The sequence below is a fragment of the Alligator sinensis genome, unplaced genomic scaffold, assembly GCF_000455745.1.
Source record: "Alligator sinensis unplaced genomic scaffold, ASM45574v1 scaffold363_1, whole genome shotgun sequence".
Lineage (NCBI taxonomy): Eukaryota > Metazoa > Chordata > Crocodylia > Alligatoridae > Alligator > Alligator sinensis.
The window spans coordinates 176,483-199,801 of record NW_005843317.1 but is presented as its reverse complement, the minus strand read 5'-3'; the positions used below and the strand labels follow the sequence as shown (position 1 = coordinate 199,801).

The following is a 23,319-nucleotide window of genomic DNA, read 5'->3' as shown; positions in this document are numbered from 1 at the left end:
ACGAAGCTGCACATGGAGGTGCTGAGCACGGTCGGGTCAAGTTCCACGCGCAGCCGTACAGGCACTCTGTGTCTTTCTTTCCCCAACACCTCCCTGATCCCTCAGTCCCCTGCAAGCCCCCCTGACCTTACAGGTTCCAGAAGGAAAGCAATTCTGACCCAAGCCTTAGGAATGACTAAAAGCCTCAGGGCCCTTTCCCCACTCTCCCTCCCTGGGCCCCTCCGGGCAGGGTTGGGGCTTTCCCGCCCTCTTTGCAATTGGCTCTTGCAGGCTGGAACTCTGCCCGCCTGCAAGAGCTCTTTACAAAAGCAGGCAATCTGTGGGTTTGTCTGCTAAAATGGAAAGTCTGCATTTTCTCTGATAAAAAGGGGAAATCCATGGTTACTCTAGTTTTTCCCCGTAGGAAATGGAAAACCCAGATTCCTGGTCATGAGCAGTGCACAGAGCCCTTAAGAGTAAAAAAGCAGCAAGACCTTATACTTTTCCCTATAGAGCTTCAGGAAAGCCTCCTGCTTCCTTATGCACCACTGTTCCAGCTCCTCTAGGATGGCTAGTGGCTTGGACTCGTCATGCAGTAGCTTCTCCTGGCAGGCCTGCAACAACTTCTGGCGTTTTGCCTTCAGCTTTTCATTCATCTCACTGGGAGGGACTTGCAGGCACTTGACCTTAGCCTGAAAATCAAAATCCAGATGACCATGTGAGAGAGAGGGAGAAAGAGAGAAAAGGGGGTGGCAAAGAGGGAGGGTCAGCATGCTGGGGGACCCAGGAGTCCCCTCACGTACACACCTCTTCCAGTGACCTTCGCTCCCTTCCCACCTAGTCCACCCCTGACTGCCCGTACCTTCCCATCCTGGTGATGGCCTCCCTCCATGTTTGGTCCCTGATATCCCAGCTGGCAGGTCCCAGCAGCTCTCAATCTACCCCTCATTCCCAATGCACACCCAGCTTACCTGCTCCTGGAGAAATTGTTCCATTTCCTTCATGGCATTTTCAGATGCCTTGTTGGCAGAAACCACAACTTCCTGTAGGGAGGAGGGGATAATGATGGTTTTCCAGCCTCCCCAACACTGACTTGGCCTCTACTATTGCTCTTTATTCAGTGACTGCTCCATGGCCACCTCCTAGTATCACAGTGGTGGGAGGGACCTGAAGGGTCATCTAGTCCCAAACTCCTGTAGAAACACAACCGTGCTTTTCCCCTACTCCCTGCCCTCACCCAATCATCCTGTGCAGTGCTTCTCCAGCTACTTCTTGAGAGTTCCCAGTGCAAGAGTTTCCAAAGCTTCCTATGTAGTCTGTTGCACTGCCTTACTCTTCTGACAGCTCTGTTTCCCCGCATGACTTTCATGCAAAGTGCCCCAGTATTTGACACCATCCACCCGTGGCTGCTGATTTTAACACTCCTTCTTACCTGCCCCTGGCTTCCCTGCTCTGATTGTGCTTCTTGCCTTCTAGAGGAAGGACATTCACAAAATGGCCTGGCTTTATCACCTAGACTATTGCCAAGGTGACCCACAGCCCTGACTCCATCTGTGCTTTGCCTACACACAGAGCCTGTCTATTCCCTTGTAGTGGCTATCTCTTCACACTGGGATGTGCCCACCATGCCCAGCATGCACAGCCTTCATGGTAATCAAATTCGAAGACCTTGTACTTGTTCTCAGAGGCATCTAGAAAATCCTTCTCTTTTCTTGACCACTCTTTCTTCAGTTCCCCCAAGACAGCCTGTTTCTCAGGCTCCTCTCCCAGAAGCTGCTCCTGGCAGTCCTGCAACAAATCTTTGCATTTTGTCTCCAGCTGCTGCTTCATCTCATTTAGTGTCACCTTCAGGCACTGGTCCATGGTCTGGGTATCAAGGCCCTGATGCTAATGAGAGAGAGAGGGAGTCAGAAAGCACAGGCACAGAGGATTAGATGGCTTCAGAGGGACCTTGGATCCCCTCCGATGCATCCAGTATGTCCAGTTCCCCTTACTCCTACACGGTAGGTCTTTGCTATCCCAGCTACAGATTAATCATGATCCCTGATGGCGCCCTTATTCCCAACATGCAACTCACTGCACCTTCCACACTTGGCCCTTCACTCTGAGCCAAATAACCCTACAAATGTATCTTTGGACTCCTGTACCTAACACCTCCCTTGTATCGCAGCCCCTCACTCCTTCCAGACAGTGCCCCTCACCTCTGTTTTCTACTTCCCTGCTAGCCCGGTTCTTGTTTCCCCCACGACAGCTCTTCATCCCCTTTGTGTGTCAAGGCCATTCTCCTTACCACGATTAGTTGGTGCACCTCACACCTGACCTGAAACATCATTTACTTACTTGTTCGAGCAGATATTGCTCATATTTTGTCTTGGCACTTTTTATTGTTCTTGTATTTAACTCCTTCCGCATTTCTGCAAAGGCCTTTACCATCTGTGTGGATAAGAGCAGACGGGGTGCTAGGTAGCCATCAGATGACCATGGAGTTAGGGTCCCCTCCTGCCCATCAATATCCATCTTGTCAACATGCCAAACAAAGATCCCGCTTGGCCCCAACTCACATTTCCCCCCTCTTCTCTTGGGGTGTATTCCCCGTCCTTTAACCACCCCCCTCAGTCACTCCAGCTATTTTTTCAATTTGTGGTTTTTTTTTTGTAGGAATACTTCCTGGCCTACACTTTCTTGAAGTCCCTTGTCTGCTAGAGATGGAGGATGCGAGAGCCCTGATCAGGAAGTTTGTGGCTGTAGATAAGCCTGTTAGGCCCTGTAGGTTTTGACTTTCACTTGGAAACCTGGAGAAAGTCTCAACTTTAATTTCACGCATCTTTTATGAACTCCCACTCAGCAACTTATTGGCTCTTTCATAGAATCATAGAAAATCCTGGGATCCTATGACCCCAGCTGACTTCCTGCCCTTTGGGCAGGCGGCTGGACTTGATGATCTTCCGAGGTCCCTTCCAGCCCTGATGTCTATGAAATCTATGAAAATGAGGGCTGGAAGGGACCTCAGGAGGTCACATCTAGTACAACCCCTGCTTCAAGCAGGACCATCCCCAGCTAGATCATCCCAGCCAAGGCTTTGTCTAGCCAGGTCTTAGCCTTGACGGATGAAAAACAATCCCCGCACAGCAAATGAAGGAAGGAGAAACCAATACCTTTAGAGGAGCAGAAAAGTCATAGTGCTTGTCCTTCAGGCATTTGGATATAGTCTGCAGGGAGATAAATCCCCATGTGAACCGAGTCAGAATTTGCTGTCCTGAGAGAGAGAGCTACCCAGAGCAAACGTTAGCTGGGGAGTAGCTGCAATGGGACTTGGCCCAGCATCACTCACCTAGTACTGAAACGCTGCTTCCTACAGAACAAGGTTCCCAACCAAGATTTTACTCCCATACCCTACACCACTGTGCCCTCAAAGGGGGACACTATCCTGCTGCACAGTTTCCCCCACCTCAGCACTACATAACAAGGACATGTAATGAGTGTAAGGTAAAATCATCTCCTCCTGAGCCTCCTGTACTACTTCCTGAAAGGTCTTCATTGGTCCCCCACCCATGTACCAAGTTCTGTCCCACCTGCCTATCAAGCTGATCTCTCACCCTGATCTTCTCTGCCAGCTTCCTCCCTGTGAGCCCTTGTCCATTCTGGTCCTTCCGGATGTGTGTCCCTGCTGAGCTCACCAGGGAAGTGATGTAGTCCCTCAGCTGTTCCCTGAAGTCTTTGTCCATGTCTGCAACCAGAAAAAGGACCCAGGTGTCTAGATGGACCTAACCAGGGTCCTACACTCCAACAACAGGGAGAAATGTGGAAGGAGGCATAAAGGAGTCATCAGCCAGGGGAGAGGGAACAGTTTTATCGAAATGACAGAGTCAGTATGTATTACCTGGGGACCCCAGACTACCCTGAAGGCAGTATGCTGCAAAGGGATAGGACTTCCATAGCCATCCCATGCTTGGGCAGGTCCATACATTGTGGACAGAGCAGCAGAGTTAATTCTCTACCCTAAACCTGGAGACTGTGGCACAGGAACAGCATGAGGAGGAGCACTGTGGCAGGGCTAAGTGGGGGAAGGGGATGCAGCACGCTGGGAAGCAGAGCCAAGGTCTTTTACCAAGAAGCATCCCATTCCTGCAACTTATGAACTTGCCAGGGTGGGGCATGAGGTAACAGCGGGTGCTTGCTGCCTTCAGGGCTTCCAGAGTCAACACGTGATTGGGAGAAGCCTCCAGCTCCTGTGGACCAGAAGGAAAAACACAATTTTTTTCAAGAGGAAGGCAATGACACTCATCAAGGAAGTTCCCTTTGAAAATGTTACTTTCATGTCCAAGGGCTGGTTTGTGTGATTCGGGGTATGTCTACACATGCTATTAATGTGCTGCAAGCTTTCCCTGGGAGCACATCTACATGTGCACCTGTCGGGAACAAATTTGCTCCTCATGGGAGCAGTTCAGGACAGGGCTACTCCTGCCCTGCTCTGCTCCCATACAACAGCCAGAGGAAGCTCTACACTCCCCATGGTGCCAGCCCTGGGCTGGCAGGGGGCACTGGGGCCAGGCTTGGGCTCCAGGGGGTGGGGGGAGCTGTGCTGCCCCCCAACCTGCACCCCTGCCCCGGGAAGCAGCCTGCTGTGCAACCCCCACTGCAAGATCAGAGCCAGGGCAGGGTTATTTCCAAGATCAAGCCGGGGAGCTCCCATCCCAGTTTTGGAGCCAGGGCCCAGCAGCAGGCAGCTGCTGGGGCAAAGGACAGTTCTCCTGCCCCCTGCTCCCTGGGCTGACCAGGAGTAATTTGCTCCTGGTTAGCGGTATCTCAGTGCGCTACTGCACAGTAAATTTACTATCTGCATTTACAAGTTGCAGAAAACTGCACATTAGTTTATATTACTGTGCAGTAGCTGCTCCATGCAGTTACTTAGTGATGCTTTACTGCACAGTAGATTAGTCTACTGTGCAGTAAAGCATCTCACATAGACATACCCTCAGTGAACAAAAGTGGTCCAACCTGCTGGTTACCTGGATTACATGGCTCAGATATTTCTTTCCTCCCTCTGTTCCACAGTCACATGATGCTGGATAGTCATGGACCAGCAGGTCCAAATTCTGCGAGAGACCAGAGGACAGCAAGATTATTTAGGGTTAGGGGATATCAGTAGCTGGTGGGTGGTTGAGTTCAGTACGGAATGGGGTCCATGGTGAGGCAACCTCCAACTTGACCACTGGCACCCCAGGCAAAATGAGTACAGGGACCAGGATTCAGGGAGTGGTATTTTCATTGCCTAGGGGCCAAAGGGCAATTGGGAAGGAAGCTTACCTGAGCTGAGTGGAGACTGCAGGTTTTCCCAGCTTCCTTTGCAACATGAGCAAACATCTGTGATGGAAAGACATTTTTCCACCTGCAAACCACTGGCTGCAGGACTTCAATCCATGGATTATGGGACCCCAGAATGGGATCCACATAATCCAAAACACTGAGAAGAGCTTGATAGTAGAAAACACTTTGGGAGGATGCGTATGGACTCTAGGGAAGCCAGCCATCTGAGACAGGCCTCCATCAAGGTCTGGCTAGAAACCTGGCCCTGCTACTAGAGTCAATCTCTTCTTACAAAAAAGAGGACTGGAGGACTTGACATGTGGGTGTGTATTATAATGTGCTAGTCCAGTAAGGAACTTCAGGAACCCAGTTAGTCAAGAAGAGGACAAAACATTAGCAGACTTTGGGCATATTTACACATGCGTTTAAGCACACCTACATTTACCGTGTATTGGCTTAATGTGCATTAAGTGGTTTTAGGCAAACATGCAGACATTAAAGTGCATTAACGCTGCACGTGTGGAGTAACTTGGGTGTAAAGTTAGTCCCAAGTCAGTCCACACACACAGTATTAATGTGCTTTAATATATCTAGGCCAAGCCCTATGAGGAGAGACTAAGGGACCTGGACCTCTTCAGCCTCCGCAAGAGAAGGCTGAGAGGGGATTTGGTGGCTGCCTACAAATTAATTAGGGGGGGCAGCAAGGGATTGGAGATGCTCTGTTCACCAGGGCACCTCTTGGGGTAACAAGGATGTGCCCTTTGAAATACCAAGCCAAGAGATGAAACACTGGTAATAAAAGCCAGAAAACAAAGACTTCAGATAGAAGGCCAGAGCCCAATTCTGAAAATCAAGAATGAGAGACAAAAAACTTAGTTTCAAGATCAGAAAAGTCAGCAATGGAGTTCAGAAACTAGATAATCCATAGCCAAGTCTGAAAAGCATCAATATCCCTCAAAACACAAATCATTACAGTAGGAACCTGGCATAGGGATAGGAGACATGTAGCACATGCGGGCCCAGGATGAATAGGGACATGGGTGCAATACGCCCCTAATGTTCTGGAGAGGAAGCTCGCTGATAACGGTATAGAAGGAATGGGTGTATTCAAGTTAGGCCAAGGGGATGGTGGGATGTAGGGTTATGGGCAGAACTGCTTGGGTTTTCTTTGGAGCTGTTTCACTATGGGCTCGAACTGTGCTTGACCAGGCACCAGGCAGGCGGGCACATCACCAGGATGACCTGGCCTGAGAGCAACTCATTTTAGGGGAGCCACAAAGTTAAAAAAAAGTCAAGAAACTGAAGGTTTCTAGTAGCAGTGACTAACAAACATCTGCAAGCTGGGAAGGGATTGGGACTAAAGAGCCTGGGATTGCTGGGAGCTTCTCGCCGTAAGAACTGCCATTTACTGGGTCAGACCACAGGTTCATATTGCCCAGTCTCCTGTGTCCCACAGCAGCAGAGAGTGGGTGCTGGAGGGAGAGTGAACTGGGTCTGAGCCAGGTTTATCCCTCTACTCCTCTCCCACCATGAATAGCTGTGGCTGATGCCAATTGATCATTCTGCATCAGATCCGGCGTGGTTCATACCAAGTTACTTCTCGGCACTTTAGGTCCAGCCCCCCTGCTCCTGGGCAGGAAAGACTTCTGGGGTCAGATGACTCCAGCAAGGTGGGCGACCAGACACTTTTTGAATATTTCCATAGTAGGTACTTGTACCATCTCTGGGGGAAGTCTGTTCCAGACCCTGGATACTTGAACCATAAAGAAGTTTTTCCTTGGGTCCAATCTAAAGCGATCCTCCAGCAATTTATGACCGTTATTCCTCGTCTTCCCCTGGGGGGCCTTGGTGAACAGATGCTCCCCCAGGCCTTGATGTGCACCCCTTATATATTTATAGGCTGCCACCAAGCCCCCTCTAAGTCTTGTCTTCTCCAGGCTGAACAGTCACATTTCCTCAGCCTCTCCTCCATACGGCTTTCACTTTTCTTTATAATTGTGCGTGTAAATGCTATGCTGTAGAGGAGTGAACTGCCCATATTGCCACTACATACCCTCTTTAGAGGCTTGACATCCCAGACCAAAACTATTGCACTCCCCTGGCCATCCACAGTCTTGCTCGGCCCCAAAACAAATGCTGAGAGTTCAGAAGTGTGTGGGGTGTCCTGAGAGAGCAACCTCAACACAAAATGCTATTTCACAACAGCTGGTAGCAGCTGTGGGGCCCCATTAACTCTAAGGAAGGGCAGAGTAAATAGGATCACCCTCGGGAGATGCATAGATGTCTCCCCAGACTTACAGTTGGGGCACTCGTACAGCCCTGGGGAAGTGTAGTTGCTACTACATTTTGCTGATTTACCTGGAATTGAACCAGTTTCTACATTTGGGTCATCCAGACAGTAAACCAGATTCTGCCTTCAGTGGGGAGTTGCTGCTCTGGGATGGGGCCTCGCACAGATGAACAGTTGCTAAGGGCCCAAAGCCACAAAACTGTTCTTCTCTCCAATTTTCTCTCCTCCGGGATTCTCAGGTTCTCCCCTGCGTAGAAATGTGCACCCCATGCTATTGCGATGCTGGGAAGCCTCTTAGGACTCACCTCCAAATAATCCTGATCTGCCTGGTTTAGCACTGAAGAAATGTTCAAAATCTACAATGTAATCAGAAGAAACAATAAGCAACCCTTCTCTAGTCCCCCATGCTGCTCCCTGAAGTACAATGCCACCATGATGGCAAGACCATTTTGCCTCCTACAGCACAGCAGCCCATGCTGAGGCTACAGCAGCATAGCAGCCTCTCCTGCACCTCCCGTATCCTTCAGCATAGCTCATTACTGACCCCTGCCTTCTTCGGTCCCTACAGCATGGCACCCCTACCATCCCCGCTCCTTGAAGCTCATCTGAGTCTCTTAATGCTATATCATGAAGCTTAGTACACTGACCTGGTAGGAGCCAAGTAAGATGCTGAACACACAGAGCTTGATGCTGGTTTCCAATTGGTGATGCAGATCCATGGAGCCCTCCGTGTCTACTAGGAACACAGCCACCTGTGGGGATGGAAAGAGAGAAGGACAAGCGCATCCCGCGATGGCAGTGGGCTCTGAGCTAATGCTTTCCTCCAGCTTCTACCTTGCTTAGATCTTTCTTTGTAGCTAGCCCACGGGGAGCCACATACTGAGGGAAGCCTGGGCAGACTTGGGGAAGCATTGGATAGGGCACCTCCAAGCTGTGGCAGCAACTGGCCAGCTAGCAGCTCAGCCAGGCCTCCAATGCTTCATGCACAGTCCCCACTGCCTTCTCTGGCTGCCAGCAAACCCAGATGCCCTCCTGCCACCTTCCTGTACTGCCCCAGGGGCAAGCCAGCCCATTCCCAGGTGGCCCCAGCCATCCTACTGGCCACAGGAGCCTGCTGAAGGCAGAAGCAGTGAGGAACCTGATCCTTTTTTTCTGTGGAGCCTGCCCACCTCTCTCATGGCCAGGGAGCAAGCTGACAGTTGCATCATTGCAATTTGCAACATTGCAAACTAAATTACATCCAGATATTGTTTAATTTGCAATGACGCAAAGTCATTTAAAACTGCCAAAAATATTGCACATGTACACTGTGATGCCGTTAAGCCACACAAAATGACATTTTCGTCACGTGTACATGTTAAAGGTGTCACCTGTACAAGCACCCCATATTACGCTGTCGGTCCAGGGCGCCCTCAGTGTCCACTAGAAACCCAACCACCTAAAAGGACAGATGGATAGTTGCATGGTTTAATTGTGTGGATGTGCTTTGAATTAATGTACCATTCCCCCTCCAATGGCCGGCGTAACACCTCATGGACTTCTCCATCACCCTTACCATCCATTTTACTCCTTCCTGTCCATTTTTCCCACTGCCCCCACTACTGCCAAGGCTGTCCTTGCCTTTACCAGCCATTGGCATTGCCAGGGCAACAGCACCCCACTGAATGAAGAATCACTAACTGGATAACCCACCTGAAGAAATTGGGTCAATCGCAGGTAGACTCACAAAGTGTAGGAGCAACTATACTTCCTTGGGGCTGTATGACTGCCCCCACAGTGAGTCTTGGGCAACATCTATGCATCCCCAAAGAGTGATGCAATTTCAGCCATTGGAGGAGAGGTGCATCAGTGGATACTGAACATGGGATGTAGGATGCAGCCTCTGAACTTCCTAGACCTTAAATGTTGGAGGCTGCAAATGGAAGAGGAAAAGGGTGGGGGGAGAGGTGGGGAAGGGGAACCTGGTCATCCCCTGTTTACTCTCCTTTTCAGCATCTGGTGTGACAGAAGAGACAGGGCAAGATGGACCTATGTCTGACAGTCAGTGACAGTTATAATAACTCCTCATCTCCCCCATTCCAGGTTACTGCTTACCTTGCCATGTGGGCCCTGGACCCAGAAGGGCTCACTCCAGATCCACACCCCTTTGCGCATGGTTTGGTACCCTCCTTGCCAATCAGATCCCTCTACAGGCTGGTCCTTCTGGCCCATCCACGCAGCATCCTGTAGGGGTGAGCAGAGTTGGATCACAAGAGAGAGTGCAGGGGCCAGTCCTTGGCTGGATTGGGCCATGCTCAGAGGGTGCAGAGAGGCATCCTTTGGCAAGCAAACTCAGTTCTTACTTAGCATGGTAATGAAGCTGGGGTGGGATGGGGGCGTGTGCAGGTGCCTGGGGATACCAAGGGGGGAAATGGTGGTAGATGCCTGCATGTTACTCTCAGATGAAGGGTGGGCATAGTTTTAGGTGCTGGGTGCAGATACATTTTCAGACGGCTGTATCCTGGGGCATTACTTGAGGCTCTTTCCTTGGGATAAACATGGTTTATGGGAGGAGTGGGTGCACATTTTAGGATGGGCATGCATTTCTTCATAGATTAGGGCTCAGGATGAAGTAAATGCTGATAGAAGGATTGGGAGGAGGGATCCCAAGGAAACTTCTGGGGCAGATGGTGCCCAAAATATCAGGGGTAGTACTCAAGTTTCAGGGTCTCCTGCCCACACTCACCTGGTTCTGCAGCTGGTGTATCAGGCAATTCATGAGGATGGATTTCTCCTGGTGCTGCTCCCCAACGATGGAGATCAGGCAGATGGGGGCATCACCCACCTTCCCCTGCTCCAGGCAATGGCTTAGGGCTCCCTCGTCCAGGGCCAGCTGGCCCTTCTCATCCACATGTACAAGATGCAGTGGGCCCATGGTAGCTGGATGATGACTTTACACCATCTACAGGAGATTGTCTTGCATCAGACCCAGAAATACCTGAGCTAGCCAATGCCCCTGCCCTGTGACTAGATTGGGGCTGCTAGAGGGGAAAGGCCCCTGGTTACTTCCTGGCCTGGTTCATGTGTTCTTATTGGATCCATCTCTTCTTTAGGGGTCTCTGTGTGGTCCAACACTATTGGGTCCCTGGGAAATAGGTCTGGCATTTAGAGCACCTGAGCCTCTTGGCCAAAACTCCATTCCAGGGCTGGGCAAGGCAACTCTGGCAGAAGCTGTGCCTGTGTTTGACAGACAGAAGGTCAGCCAGGAAGTCCAGGCAAATGGGACAGGTTGCTCCATTTCCCTGGATTCTGCAGGCTTGGAGGAAGGGGCAAACAAAAGGAGCATAAGGACTGTTAAAGGGGATGCGGAACCTAGGCCTCAGCACTTGGGCGGGACCAGTTCACAGGGGTGGGCTCCGAACACTCACTGCTGATTATTCCCAGTGTGCAGCAAAGTTAGGGGCTGGTCTTTGTTTCACTAGCTTCACGTCCTGTCAGAGGTATGCCTAAGGGAGATCCCGGAGTATTAATGAATGCCCTACACCCACACAGAATCAGGACAGAGCTAGGCAGACAGGCATATATGCAATAAGCTAGCTTCTTTGGGGGACAGGGATGCCAAGTTCAGGACGAGATTGGATAGGACAAGCCATGAACCACACACTGGAAATGATCAGGTAAGTACTAAGAGGTCCACCAAGCATAGGGGAATACTAAGGGCATCTATCAGGGGGCTTGTGTCTCCATACTAATGCTAGAAGTATGGGAAACAAGCAGGAAGAACTTGCAGTCCTGCTTGCAGACAAAGATCTCAACCTGGTCAGTCTACCAGAAACCTGGTGCAACCCTACCCATGACTGGGCAGTGGTCATTGAAGGCTACAGGCTATACAGGCAGGATAGACTGGGGAAAACAGTAGGACGGGGGGCATTGTTCTATGTGTTAGGGAACATTATACATCCTCTGTAATAAAGATGGGGACATAAGACAGGCAAATTGAAGTCCTATGGGTCAGATTACAAGGGGTTAGGGGTGAAAGGGAGTTGGTAGTAGGGGTCTACTACAGACCCCCACACCAGGGGGAAGAGTTAGACCTAGAATTCTTAAAACAGCTCTCAAAGGCAGTAAGCTCAAAAGACCTAGTTGTCATGGGTGACCTAAATTATCCGGACTTCTGCTGGGAGGAGCAGTCGGCCAGGTTTGCCCATTCACGTAGGGTCTTAACCTGCATACAGGACCTACCTCTAACACAGGAGGTATACACTATCTCCCACTAGGGGAGATACCTTACTTGACTTGGTGTTGGCCTCAGGGGAGGACTTGGTGGGGGAGCTACAGGTAACTTAGGGGATAGTGCCCACCAGTTGATAGGATTCACTATCCGGTGTAAGGTGGGGAAGACAAATAGTAAGGCAGTATTGCTAGACTTCTGGAAGACCAACTTCAACGAGCTCAGGATATTGGTTAGGGTGGGACTGAGGGGTAACCACATCTGTGAGATGGGGGTCCAAGAAGGATGGGAGTTCCTCAAGGGACTGATCCTGCAGGCATAGAGGGGCACCATCCCAGTACATGCAAAGGGTGGCAAAAGAACCAAAAAACCTTCTTGTCTGAGCAAGAAAATCCAGGAGAGCCTTCAGAGGAAAGAAGAAGCCTACAGGCTGTGGAAGCAGGGGGCAGCCCCCAAGGAGGAGTATATCTACGTGGCTCATGCGTGCAGGGAAGCAGTGGGGAAGGCCAAAGCAGATACAGAACTCAAGATGGCAACAAAGATTAAGGCTAACAAAAAGTCCTCCTTTCAGTACATAGGGAGCAGGAAGAAGGCGCAGGGTCACATAGGGCCGCTACAGAATGGACTAGGGCCAACAGGGTCCCTATTTTCAAGAAGGGGAGGAAGGAGGACCCGGGTAATTATAGGCCAGTTAGCCTTACCTCTATTCTTGGCAAGACCTTAGAAAAAATCATGAAGGATCACATTTGCAGGTAACACAATGTTAAGGGGCAACCAGCATGGGTTTATAGCAGGCCAATCCTGCCCGTCTAACCTGGGCTCTTTTTATGACTAGGTCAAAGTGCTTAGATGCAGGGGTGGAAGTAGATATTATTAACCTGGATTTTAAAAAGGCTTTTGACACAGTGTCACACCCAATTCTTATGAGCAAGCTGAGTAGCTGTGATGTGGATTTTTTTCACAGTAAAGTGGGTGAAAAACTGCCTTATGGGATGCACCCAGAGAGTGGTGGTGGATGGGTCGGTTTCTCCCTGGAGGGATGTGGGCAGTGGCGTCCCCCAAGGCTCTTGTCCTTGGACCAACTTCCTAGGGAAGTGGTGCTTGTCCCTACCCTGGTGATCTTCAAAAGGAGGCTAGACGATCCCCTAGCTGGGATCGTTTGAATAGTGCACTAAAGAGCACCCCAGTGCTCTTTCCTGCCTGGAGCAGGGGGTCGGACCCGATGATCTACCAGGTCCCTTCCGACTCTAGAAGTTGATGAAATCTATGAATAAGCCAGATGGACAGCTTGCACACAGAAAGGCACACATTTAGGCTCTCTAGGAGCCTCTCTAATTAAAGTGCTCTCTTCTTCACCCTCAGAGCACATGTATAGACACCCTAGCAGTCCTTTCGCGATTGCAGCGCCTTCCTTCAGCGGCCTCCATCCACCCCTTTGGCCACCCCCATGCCTCACAGCTCAAAAGCAGCAATGAGTGAAACTCCACCACAATTAATTTGCAGATGTGGGAGCCTGTCCAAAAACCTCCCCAGGATCCTACCAGCTCTGGTGGTCTTGGGCCTGCTCACAGTTCCCTTGGTGTCTGGTGCTGCTTCCCAGCTTTAATACACCAAGTGCCTTCTGGTTACACAGTTTGAGCCAGACTCCAATGCGCAGAAGTGCTTTTCTCAGATCCCACTTTCAACTTTGTCTCTGGTGTAGGATTTATATAGCTCTTGGCTCCCTCTCCTCCTAAACCAGTTCCCTCAGTCACCCATTGCTTGCTAACTGCCAGTTGTTTATTGCCTGTGGCTCTGCATTTTTATAACTCTACTGATAGCCCTACCTTTAATTACAGGGCTTGGCCCTGGTTATAGTCACTGATAGCAAGTGGCAAGGGTTTCCCTTAGCTCATAAGTATTCACATAACCTCAGCAAGTAGGGCAGGGGCGGGCAATTATTTCAGGCAGAAGGCCGCTTCCTGAGTTTTGGCAAGCCATCGAGGGCCACATGACAGGCAGCCAGGGGTTTGAGAGGGGAGGTGGAAGCCCTCCCAAAGAAGCCTGGACCCCCAACCAACGCGCCCTGGCACTTACCTTAGGAGCTGGGACGAGCAGCAGCTGGGAGGAAATGCGAGCACAGGCTTGGCAGTTCCGCAGCACCTGAGCCTGCGCATTGGTGAAGGCTAGGGGCGTAGCTTCTGAGCAGCGCGGGATGCTCAAAAGGCAGCTGGGGAAATGACTGTGGCTGGGCTGGGAAGCCGGGAGTGGAACGCCAGCTGAGGAGCTGGCGGGCTCCAACTCCAGCTGCCTTGGCAAGGAGCTGGGCACCTGCCGGAGGACCTTGACCATGGAGGAATAAGGTGGCCTTGGGGACTGGCAGGAGCAAGGGAGAGCCTCCTCCAGCTTGCAGGCATCCATGGACAGTTCCACAGCAGGCAGAGCATGGGGGATCATGAGCCCGCAGAAGGAGGAAGGAGGGGACGCTGACCGGAAGGACTAGGGCAACTGGACCACAGGTCAGCTCGGCCCCAAGAAGGTGACACCAAGGAAACGGGTAGAGGATGGGCATAGGATGATCGTCTGTACCCACGCCTACTAGGAGAAAAGGGGACAGATGAGTATCCCGAGAGGATCAAGGGCCTCAAGAGAGGGAATCTTGGGAGCCCTGCCAGCATGAGCCAGATGTTCATTTTAAGTTATAGTTGGCCCCGGATGGGGCAGGTTTAGTTCTCCAAAAGAGGAGAAGCTGACCCAAAGACAAGGGGCAGGACCCCGAAGATTGACGGGCAGTGCGGGAGACCTCCAGGGAACAGCGTCTACCCAGGCCAAGGACGTGGTAAGGATGGGGTAAAGGGGAGGTTTGGAGCCCCACGAAGACACCCAAGGGATGAGACCCCCCCGTCGGGTCGCTGACAGGGAACTGCCTCCCCAGCAACAACATCAAAGACGCGGCAGGCGAGAAGGGGCAGTGCCTGGACCATCTAGGCAGCACCGAGACTGGGTCTCACCCTGATGTCGCCGGGGGGTGAGGTACCCACAAAGAGGGCACCAAGACTCTACAATGCCTACCAGTGACACAGGGGCAGATAAATATTAATTTTCTAAATATTTTAGGGGCCCTGTGGGCTGGATAGAATGGCCTGGCAGGCCGCATCTGGCCCATGGGCTGCATTTTGCCCACCCCTGGAGTAGGGGATAGCATGGAAACAGAGAAGAGGTAGACACTTGTAATGAAAGAACTATTTTGAATTAGTAACCATTTCACGAGTTTCAGAGGTGTTCACACATACACTGCACTGCTGTTCCAGGTCTGATAGTCACCTTTTAGGTATTGAATTACTGTGACTGCTACCAGGGGGTGGGACTGAGCTCCCAGCCCAGCCCATCTCACAGTGGGCAAGTAGGGGAGAGTGGGTGCATCTACATGCTCATTAATGCTGTATAGTTACTGCGCATTATGTTTAGTATTCGGATAACCAAGTTTTAATTCAATGTGCAGTGACTCAGACTACTGTGCAGTAGTGCCAGCACTCAGGTTTTTAGTGACGCTTACTGCACAGTAACCAAATAACAGCACCGTATATTAGCATGCGTTTTGCCTGGCATACTTCTGCACAGTGTTATTAGGCTACTGCACAGTAAGTGTCTCGTGTAGATGCACCTAATGAATATATTCATCTTTTGACCTGTGGTGGAGCTGGTGGTGGAACAATGAGGGAACATGGTAGAGCAGGAGGTGAGGATATGGCTTGTTTAGAGAGGGAACTTTTATTGAACAAGCAGTGCAAGGGAGCTCAGGGATAACAATTGCCAATAAAAAAAAAAAAGTAGGAGGCAGTAGTTGATATTGGGGGTGGGATGCCTGGAGGACTGATCAGACCAGATGATGAACAATATGGTATCCACACATAATTCTGAAAAAGTGCATTGTGAACCAGTTCAAAAGAGTACCTAATAGTTGAGGTACACTTTTGAATAATTCCAAGTGGATTTAAACAAGTTTAATGGGTCAATATGTGTATCCATTGCATGCTTAAACAATGTTTTAAATGGTCTAAGTGTTATGTGTGTCCATGCCCAGAAACAGGCATAGAGTTAAGATCCTAGCTGGTAAGGGGCAGTACTAGTTATACTAAGACATGCATGCATGCACACACGTATACAGTTTCTTTTCCACCTGGGAGAACTTTTACAATCTTTGAACTCTCCTCCACCTGATAAAGAGTCTTTGGACCCAAAAGCTTGCAAAGAAGGATTTTTTTTTTGCTACTATTTAGTTGGTTTAATAAGAGATACTGCCTTTAGCCCAAAAGTTGTGTCTGCCTTTGCTTTTTAGATCAACACGGCTATAAGTGACATCCCTGAAACATGGAAGATATCATAATTAGCCATCTAGAAATATAAACTTCATTGCTAAACAGGAAATATGCACAATTCAACTCCCTCCTGGACATCTAACACCTTCAGGGAAGAAAACTGCTGGAGCTTTAGCTGCCTAATTTGCATATTCACAGAGCAACTGTTTCACAAATGAACTTTGAAACCAAAGGGAACCACACCATCCATTACTTCCTTTGTGCAAGATAAAGTTTCTTTCCTACCTGGAAAACTTTTACAATCTTGGAACTCTCCTCCACCTGACAAAGGTTGCTTAGACCCAAAAGCTTGCCAAGAAACATTTTTTGTTGCTACTATTTATTTGGTCTAATAAAATATATCATCTTTAGCCCAAGAGTTTTGTCTAACACACACGCACACAAGCGCATGTGTACGTACACAAGTGGAGTAGGCAGCATGGGATAACCCTGGGCAGATGCATGCACTTAATTTTTTAGAGAGCAATATGGCAAACTGTGATCGGGTGGGTCCACTTGCTTTCCTTTCATCATGTTGTAATCACTGGATCCTTTGCTTCATCTTCTCTCCCTCTTTCCTGCCACAGCTTGATGTTACACAGTTCTTTGGGACTATGGATAGTGCCTAGAGTGATGTTTGTACTGAGGAGGGTTGGTCTTCTGCAGGGCTCTACCACCCCTACACCCTACCCCTTTCCTCTCAGGTGATAAGCCATCCTTCTATGCTGACACTCAGTGGGAGTCACTGGGTCTTGGCTTCTCCCTGGCCCAATTCAGTGGCTGATACCGAGAAGGGTTGGTGGTCAACCTGCCCAGATGGGTCACTTGAACATTTCAGTCTTCCTTCTCACAGGTATTGGAGGGTCCTGGGTGATGAGATGTCTACTTGCAAGCCTCCGCAGTTCTTGATCAGGCAACTCACCAGGTCCCAGGTGTACTTCTTAAAACCTAATTAACTATAACTCAGGTGCTCAGAGGAGTTAACTTTCCCCTGCTAGCTCTCCCTTGCCTGGGAGTATTGAATTATAAATAAGAGGAAAAACAGATGCTTGCCCCCTTGTTTATTACTTTCTCGGGAAAGAAAACCTCAGAACCCAGGTTCGGAGGTCTAGCTCAGCTCCCTGTAGCTGGTTCAAACCCGGTGACCATTTATTCAGTTTCTCCAGGCAAATCTGTCCTCAGCTATTGTGCTACCTATTGTCCCACATGGCTAACACCACCTCCAGCATTCATTCATGTCCTGCCTTGAGAAAGGGGCTGGAGGAGATGTCCTCTTGAGGTTTCTTCCAGCCTTACTTTCCTATGATCCCATGATTAAGCAATAGCTAGATCTTCATAGTTTCCTAGTAGCTAGGGTCAGGAGAGACCTGAACAGATCATCTAGCCTGACCCCCTGCCACAGGCAGGCATGAATGCTGGGTTAACAAGACCCCAGATAGGTGATCGTCCAACCTCCTCTTGACTTTGCCCAAGGTAGGGGTGAGGACCACTTGCTTGGGAAGTTGGTTCCAGATCTCTCTTCCTTCTAAGAGAACAACTGCTGAGATGGGATATCAGTCACTCAAAGACCTTTTAAAAACCTTTCCCGAGTTAAACTTTAAAAATAAAAAGAGAAGAGGAATAAAAAGATTACCTCCTCCACCATCTCCATTCCCACCTCATGCTGCTAATGAGCATAACTAAGGCAAGCGGACAAACTAACACCAGGAGGCTGAGAACATCCATCAAAATGAACAGAGTTGTGACATTTCCCAAAGCTCTGGTGGGGCACAGTTAAAAGTTCCTACATCCACATGGTAGAGAAATAAGCATTAGCCATTCCTTCCTTGGATAGTCTATAGACTTGGGACTGTTCAGCCTGGAGAAGAGGAGACTCAGAGGGGACTTGGTGGCAGCCTATATCAGGGGTGTACATCAGGGCCTGGGGGAGCATCTATTCACCAAGGCCTCCCAGGGGAGGACAAGAAACAACGGGGACAAACTGATTGAAGATCGCTTCAGGCTAGACATAAAGAAAAACTTCTTTACTGTCCGAGCCTCCATGGCCTGGAATAGACTCCCTTCAGACGTGGTCCAAGCACCTACCTCTCTTAAGAAACTTTTGGATGCTTATCTTGCTGGGATCCTTTGACCCCAGCTGACTTCCTGCCCCTGGGGCAGGGGGCTGGACTCAATGATCTTCCAAAGTTGCTTCCAGCCTGAACGTCTATGAAATCTATGAGTGGGTAGGTGGCTTGGCAGTGGCATAATGACCCAGATGTGAGCTTTGAGTGTTTGCATTTAAAGTAGTTGCTTGCATTTTTGTTTTAGTTTTATATTAGAGGAGTGCTTGTGTCTAGTAGGGATGGAGGGAAGGCCACAGGGGTGCCCGAGAGGCATACTAGGTTCTGAGCCCCGCCAGAGACAGCAGCAGGTTGAGTCTGAGAGGGCCAGAGCCTGACCCTGAGAGACGGGCAACAAAGGCAGTCTGAGAAGGCCAGAGTCTGAGTCCAGAGTGGACAACAGGCAGGCAGGGGCCAAGAAGGCTGGAGCCTGAGACCAGAGGGGCAACATAGGTGACTGGAGAATGACAAAAAGCTGATACTGAAAGGCCAGTCTGGAGCTGGTGGACCTAGTCTACAACCAGAGTAACTTGCAGACAAGGTCCAGGAAGGCTGAAGCCTATACTTGATGGTAAACAGCAACAGAGCAACACCCATGAAGCATGGGCATGGTTGTGGGGAGGCTGGAGGCCGTGATTAAGAGCCCTAAGGGTTAATTAGAGCTAATAGAGACCTGAGTGGTGACCACTGCCTTGGAGTAGTGCCAACCAGGCACCCATAGGCCTGCCAGAGCTTGAGAGACACCTGTGGAGGACTTCTAAGTTTTAAGAGGACCTAGAAACTCCTAAGGGGTTGCTTGCTTAGTTTGGTGGATGGCAGCGAAAGAGCTTGCTTTGCTCTCTTTTGTCCCTGTCCAATAAGGGACCCAGGGTGCTTGGGCTTAAAAGCAGCTGAATTCCTGAACAAAGTCTGACAGTTCACACATAGTGAACCTGCCTTGTAAACGTATCATGTATAAATATGAAGTGGACTATTATCATCGCTTCACTTTTATCATATTTGTCCTGCCCCACCCCAAATTACTCTGTGCTGTAAACCACCCTTGGGCTTATTTCCCTTTTCTTCTAAAGCACCTTCTGGGAAATGGTAAGTGATTTGGAAATCCGCTAACGAATGTGCTCAGAGATCCTGCTGCACAGTAGTGTGGTGGGCAAAAGCCATGCTAATAGCCTACTGCCCAGTGTTATTAGGCTAATGTGCAGTAAGAAGCACTAAAAAACCTGTGCACCAGCACTACTGTGCAGTAACTCTAGTTACTGCACGTTTAGTTAGTATTTTATTAAGCAAATACTAAGCTAAATGTGCAATATCCAAGGCACATTTATGAATGTGTTTGACTCAGAGGTGGGGTGAGCCCTAAAGCCATTCCTGCCCCACTCCAGCTGGAGGTTGAGGTGCAGCTGCAGAGGTGCTGGCTCAGCCAGGGAGAGCTACTGTGAGCACCTGCTCCCTGCCTGGCCCCCATAGGTGTTCCTTGCTAGCAGGGAGCAAGCGTTGGTAGCAGCGTGTGTGTGTGTGTGTGTGTGTGCGCGCGCGCGCGCGTGCGTGCATGTGGGGCGGGGGTCCATCCTTCCAATCCTGTCCAAATCTAACACCCAGCGTACCTGTTCCATGCAGCTGGAGCCCGAGAGATGGTGGGGGAAATTCAGGGAGAGTCCCATGTAACAGGGCCCTGCCCTGTTCCTAGGGGTTCGGGGGAGTCTGAACAGCCCCACACCCCAGAAGCACCTCTGCATGCCCACGCCAGACCTGGGACAACTCACTGAAGGCTGGGTAACCAGATCCTGGGATGTAGCAAGTCCCTTAGCAAGGGAGCTGACATAGGTGTAGGGAGTGAGAGAGGGTTAGCCACGTGAGCCCAGAGTGGGAATGATAAAAGACATTGAAAGCAGCCTCAAGGGGCTGCACCTGGCCAAGGAGCAGGATGCCTGGAGTTACCTGGGGTTAAGCAGCTACCTGGAGAGCCCAGAGCAGGGCTTGTCTCTGTTTGTTTGCTTGCTTGATCATTTGCTTTGTTGCATGAGCCCGCAGGCTCTGCAACGCCTCTGAAAGATCAGAGGCAACCAGAAGGTGAAGCCTGGAAGAACCACTGGAAGACAGATATGTGCTAGCTTACTTGTTTAACTTCTTTTGCATCGCTAACAAACCTGGGGTGGCCTCCAGGTATTACCTACTAGCCTGGCTGCAGCAGAGGCAAGGCACCTGAGCCACGGGTCCTTGGCCAAAGCCAGCAGCAAAAGTAAAACTGGTCAGCTCAGCTAGCTTGACCAAACACCCTGCTGTGCTCTGCCCATAGCAGCCTACATCTTGTGAGCAGGGACCTATCCACTGCTGTGGCCAGTGAGCCCAGCTACCCATGGGGATGCTCCTGGTTGGAGTGGGGCAGGAGCAGCTGTGATGCTTCTCCCACCCACAGGTCGGCTGGAGACAGAAACAGCAGTAGGAGGTCCCTCCTACCTCCTTTGCTTCCTGCTTGGTCCCCCCAGGTGTCCCCCACCAGACCAGAGCTGCAGCTGAACCTCAGTCTCCACAGGAGACATAGACATTTACCCATTACCTTTTCCAGTTACTTCTACCATCTAAGACATTTGTCTTTGGAAGATGAAGGTGCACTACTACTCAAATGAAAACATAAGAGAGTGGCAGGCCAAATCCTATTTTGCCTTTACATGCCTAAAAGCCAGGTATAGAGCTGCAACATACACCTGTATAGCTGCATTATCAGAAGGGAGAAAAAGCTACCCCTATTCTTGCCTATTCATTCTACACATGCATTTAAGTGTGACTAAATTTAAATGCATATTAAGCTAATGCTCGTTAAGTTATTCTGGCAGGTGTCTACATGTTCAATGTTCTCCTGGCCTAGAAGCCAGGTTGTCTGCTCTCTGGGAAAGTGTACCATCCATTAGTCTATTGGACCTACAAGTGAGAGAACCCTATGCTGTTTTACTTCAGACAATTGCACACATACCTGGGGGACCCTATTCTACTAAAACAGAATTTGAATCTAAAAATACATGTAAGCCGCAAAAATTACATTTAAAATTGATACGCATGACAACTGGTCATGTAAAAGTGCAATAAAATTTAATCATTAATGTGCATTAAAGGGGACATTAATGTGCAGTAAAATCCTTCCATGTTTCTGGCTGTGTAAGCCAAGGCTTTGCTGGTAGCTACAAGAGAGATATTTAATGAGGGAAGCAGAACTTTGCCTTGAGTAAGCCGCTGTATTTCATGCATGTTAGCTCACTTTCTCTTTCACTAGGAGCTGATACTGCAAAGGGCATATTTGTACTTGCTTTTTGTTTTGTTCTTTTACTACTTGACTTATTGATAAAAATTTTCTTTTTTTCCATTATACTAATTTGTTTGGCAAGTAGTGTCTGGGTGTTTTTTTGTCCCCCCCCCACTAAGAGTGGATATTTTTTTAAGAAAGGGACTAAGCCAGCAAGTTGCTGACTCTAGCATAATAAAGTTAATTTATCAGAACTCTTCACTGAGGTTAAGTGCAAAATCCAACATTACCATGAAGATTAAGAAGCCAACCATAGCTCCGATTAGTCAATGGATTCTGACTTCTTGGGGAAAGATATCGTCAGAAACCATTATTAAAGCTTTCAAAAAGTGCTTTGCAACTAGTGCCATGCATGTGAAAATTACCCTTCCTAAGTTGCAGGATCTAAAAAAGGTGTAGCACTAACTAAAGTACTGGACAGAACCTAGTATAGATCAAGTGGGAGTATCTACACATTCATTAATGTGCTGTAGTTAGTGTGCATTAAGTTTAGTACTCAGATAACTAAGTACTGCCTCAATGCTCAGTAACTTGTGCTACTGTGCAGAAGCACTGATATTAGGTGTCACTAACAACCCATCTGTGCCACCAACAGGCAAGTGTGTTATTAGGCTACTGTGTTATTAGTAGCCTAATAACACTGCACAGTAGCATATTAGCATGGGTTTTCCCTGACTTCCTACTGCACAGTGGTATTAGGCTACTGCACAGTAAGCATCTCATGTAGATGCATCCAGTTAAGATAATGTTTGAATTGAATTGAAGCTAATGTTAATTTATGATGTGCTGGTATTCAGGGATCCTGGTTTTCACTGTGTAAAAATAGCAAATTCTTCAATTAACACCCCCCCCAATCTGGGTGTTTCCACAATTCAAATGAAACACCAGTATATACATAGGTTTAAGTTGAACACAACGTTTTATTGATATATTTACAATTTTAAAGCAATTCTGAAGCCTGCCAGTGCCTCAATCACTATAATTGAATAAATGATAAATACTTGTAAGTTGTGTTGCTTTTTTTATCATGGAAAATCTGATCTCTCCTGCCCCCTTTGCTCAGCAGGATGTGGGTCCAGCTGTGTCTGTCCCCCCTGCTGCTTTGTGGCAGTGAGGAGCCCCGATAGGCCAATGTCCTGTGTGGTGACACAGTAGGGAATGCTACTATGCAGACACACACCTCACTGTGCCAGGTCCAAAACCTTGCTTCTAGGGTCTCCCTCAGGGAACCTACAGCTGGCTGTCCTGCTTCCTGGAGAACCCTGCAAGCCTAGGGTAATGGTGCCACCACCCAGGCACTGGTCTCTGGCAGGGCTCTGCACAGCCTGGGGCACGCAAACCTAGGAGGTGCTTTGCCCACAGTAATATTTCTGGGTGCTTCTTTCAGCCTGAAGCACCCCTAGATAGCATCAAGAAGAAGTGAGGGGAAAATAAAAAGAAAAACCTCACTGCCCAACAATGCAGGATGTAACCTAACCCCTTTATTGATCTGAGCGGGGAGGCCTGGGGAGTTGCACAAGGAAGTCAGAATAAACTTTGAGAAAGCAAAAGCAACTTGAGTCTTTACAGAGACTGGATACAGTGACCCTTTTTAGACACAACTTGCCTATACATAATTCCTAACTCCTGGCAGGTTTCCACTTACAGAAATCGCCATAAGAACCAGTGCAGCACTTAAGCAAAGTCTAACCAGGAATTTCATGCTGTGGTAAGACTGGTATCCAACAGTATCTCAGTACTACCCTCATGCTGGTGGAGTCCCTACCTGGGGTGGTTGGAGGGTGTGAACAGCTTTG

At 49.3% G+C, this 23,319-nt stretch overlaps 1 protein-coding gene across 1 annotated transcript; it reads right to left on the bottom strand.

The window, feature by feature from the left end:
- Positions 1-449: 449 nt before the first annotated feature.
- LOC102370370 (RING finger protein 112-like) lies at positions 450-13,915 on the bottom strand. Its single transcript, XM_025194821.1, has 14 exons — positions 13,863-13,915; positions 10,296-10,517; positions 9,671-9,799; positions 8,224-8,328; positions 7,882-7,932; positions 5,287-5,343; positions 4,989-5,075; positions 4,088-4,208; positions 3,576-3,706; positions 3,135-3,188; positions 2,320-2,412; positions 1,648-1,866; positions 951-1,022; positions 450-671 (listed from the first exon to the last, which is right to left on the bottom strand). Exons 2-14 carry the CDS (start codon positions 10,488-10,490, stop codon positions 450-452), a joined length of 1,536 nt encoding a protein of 511 aa, XP_025050606.1. The 5' UTR covers positions 10,491-10,517; positions 13,863-13,915.
- Between the last annotated feature and the right edge of the window lie 9,404 nt (positions 13,916-23,319).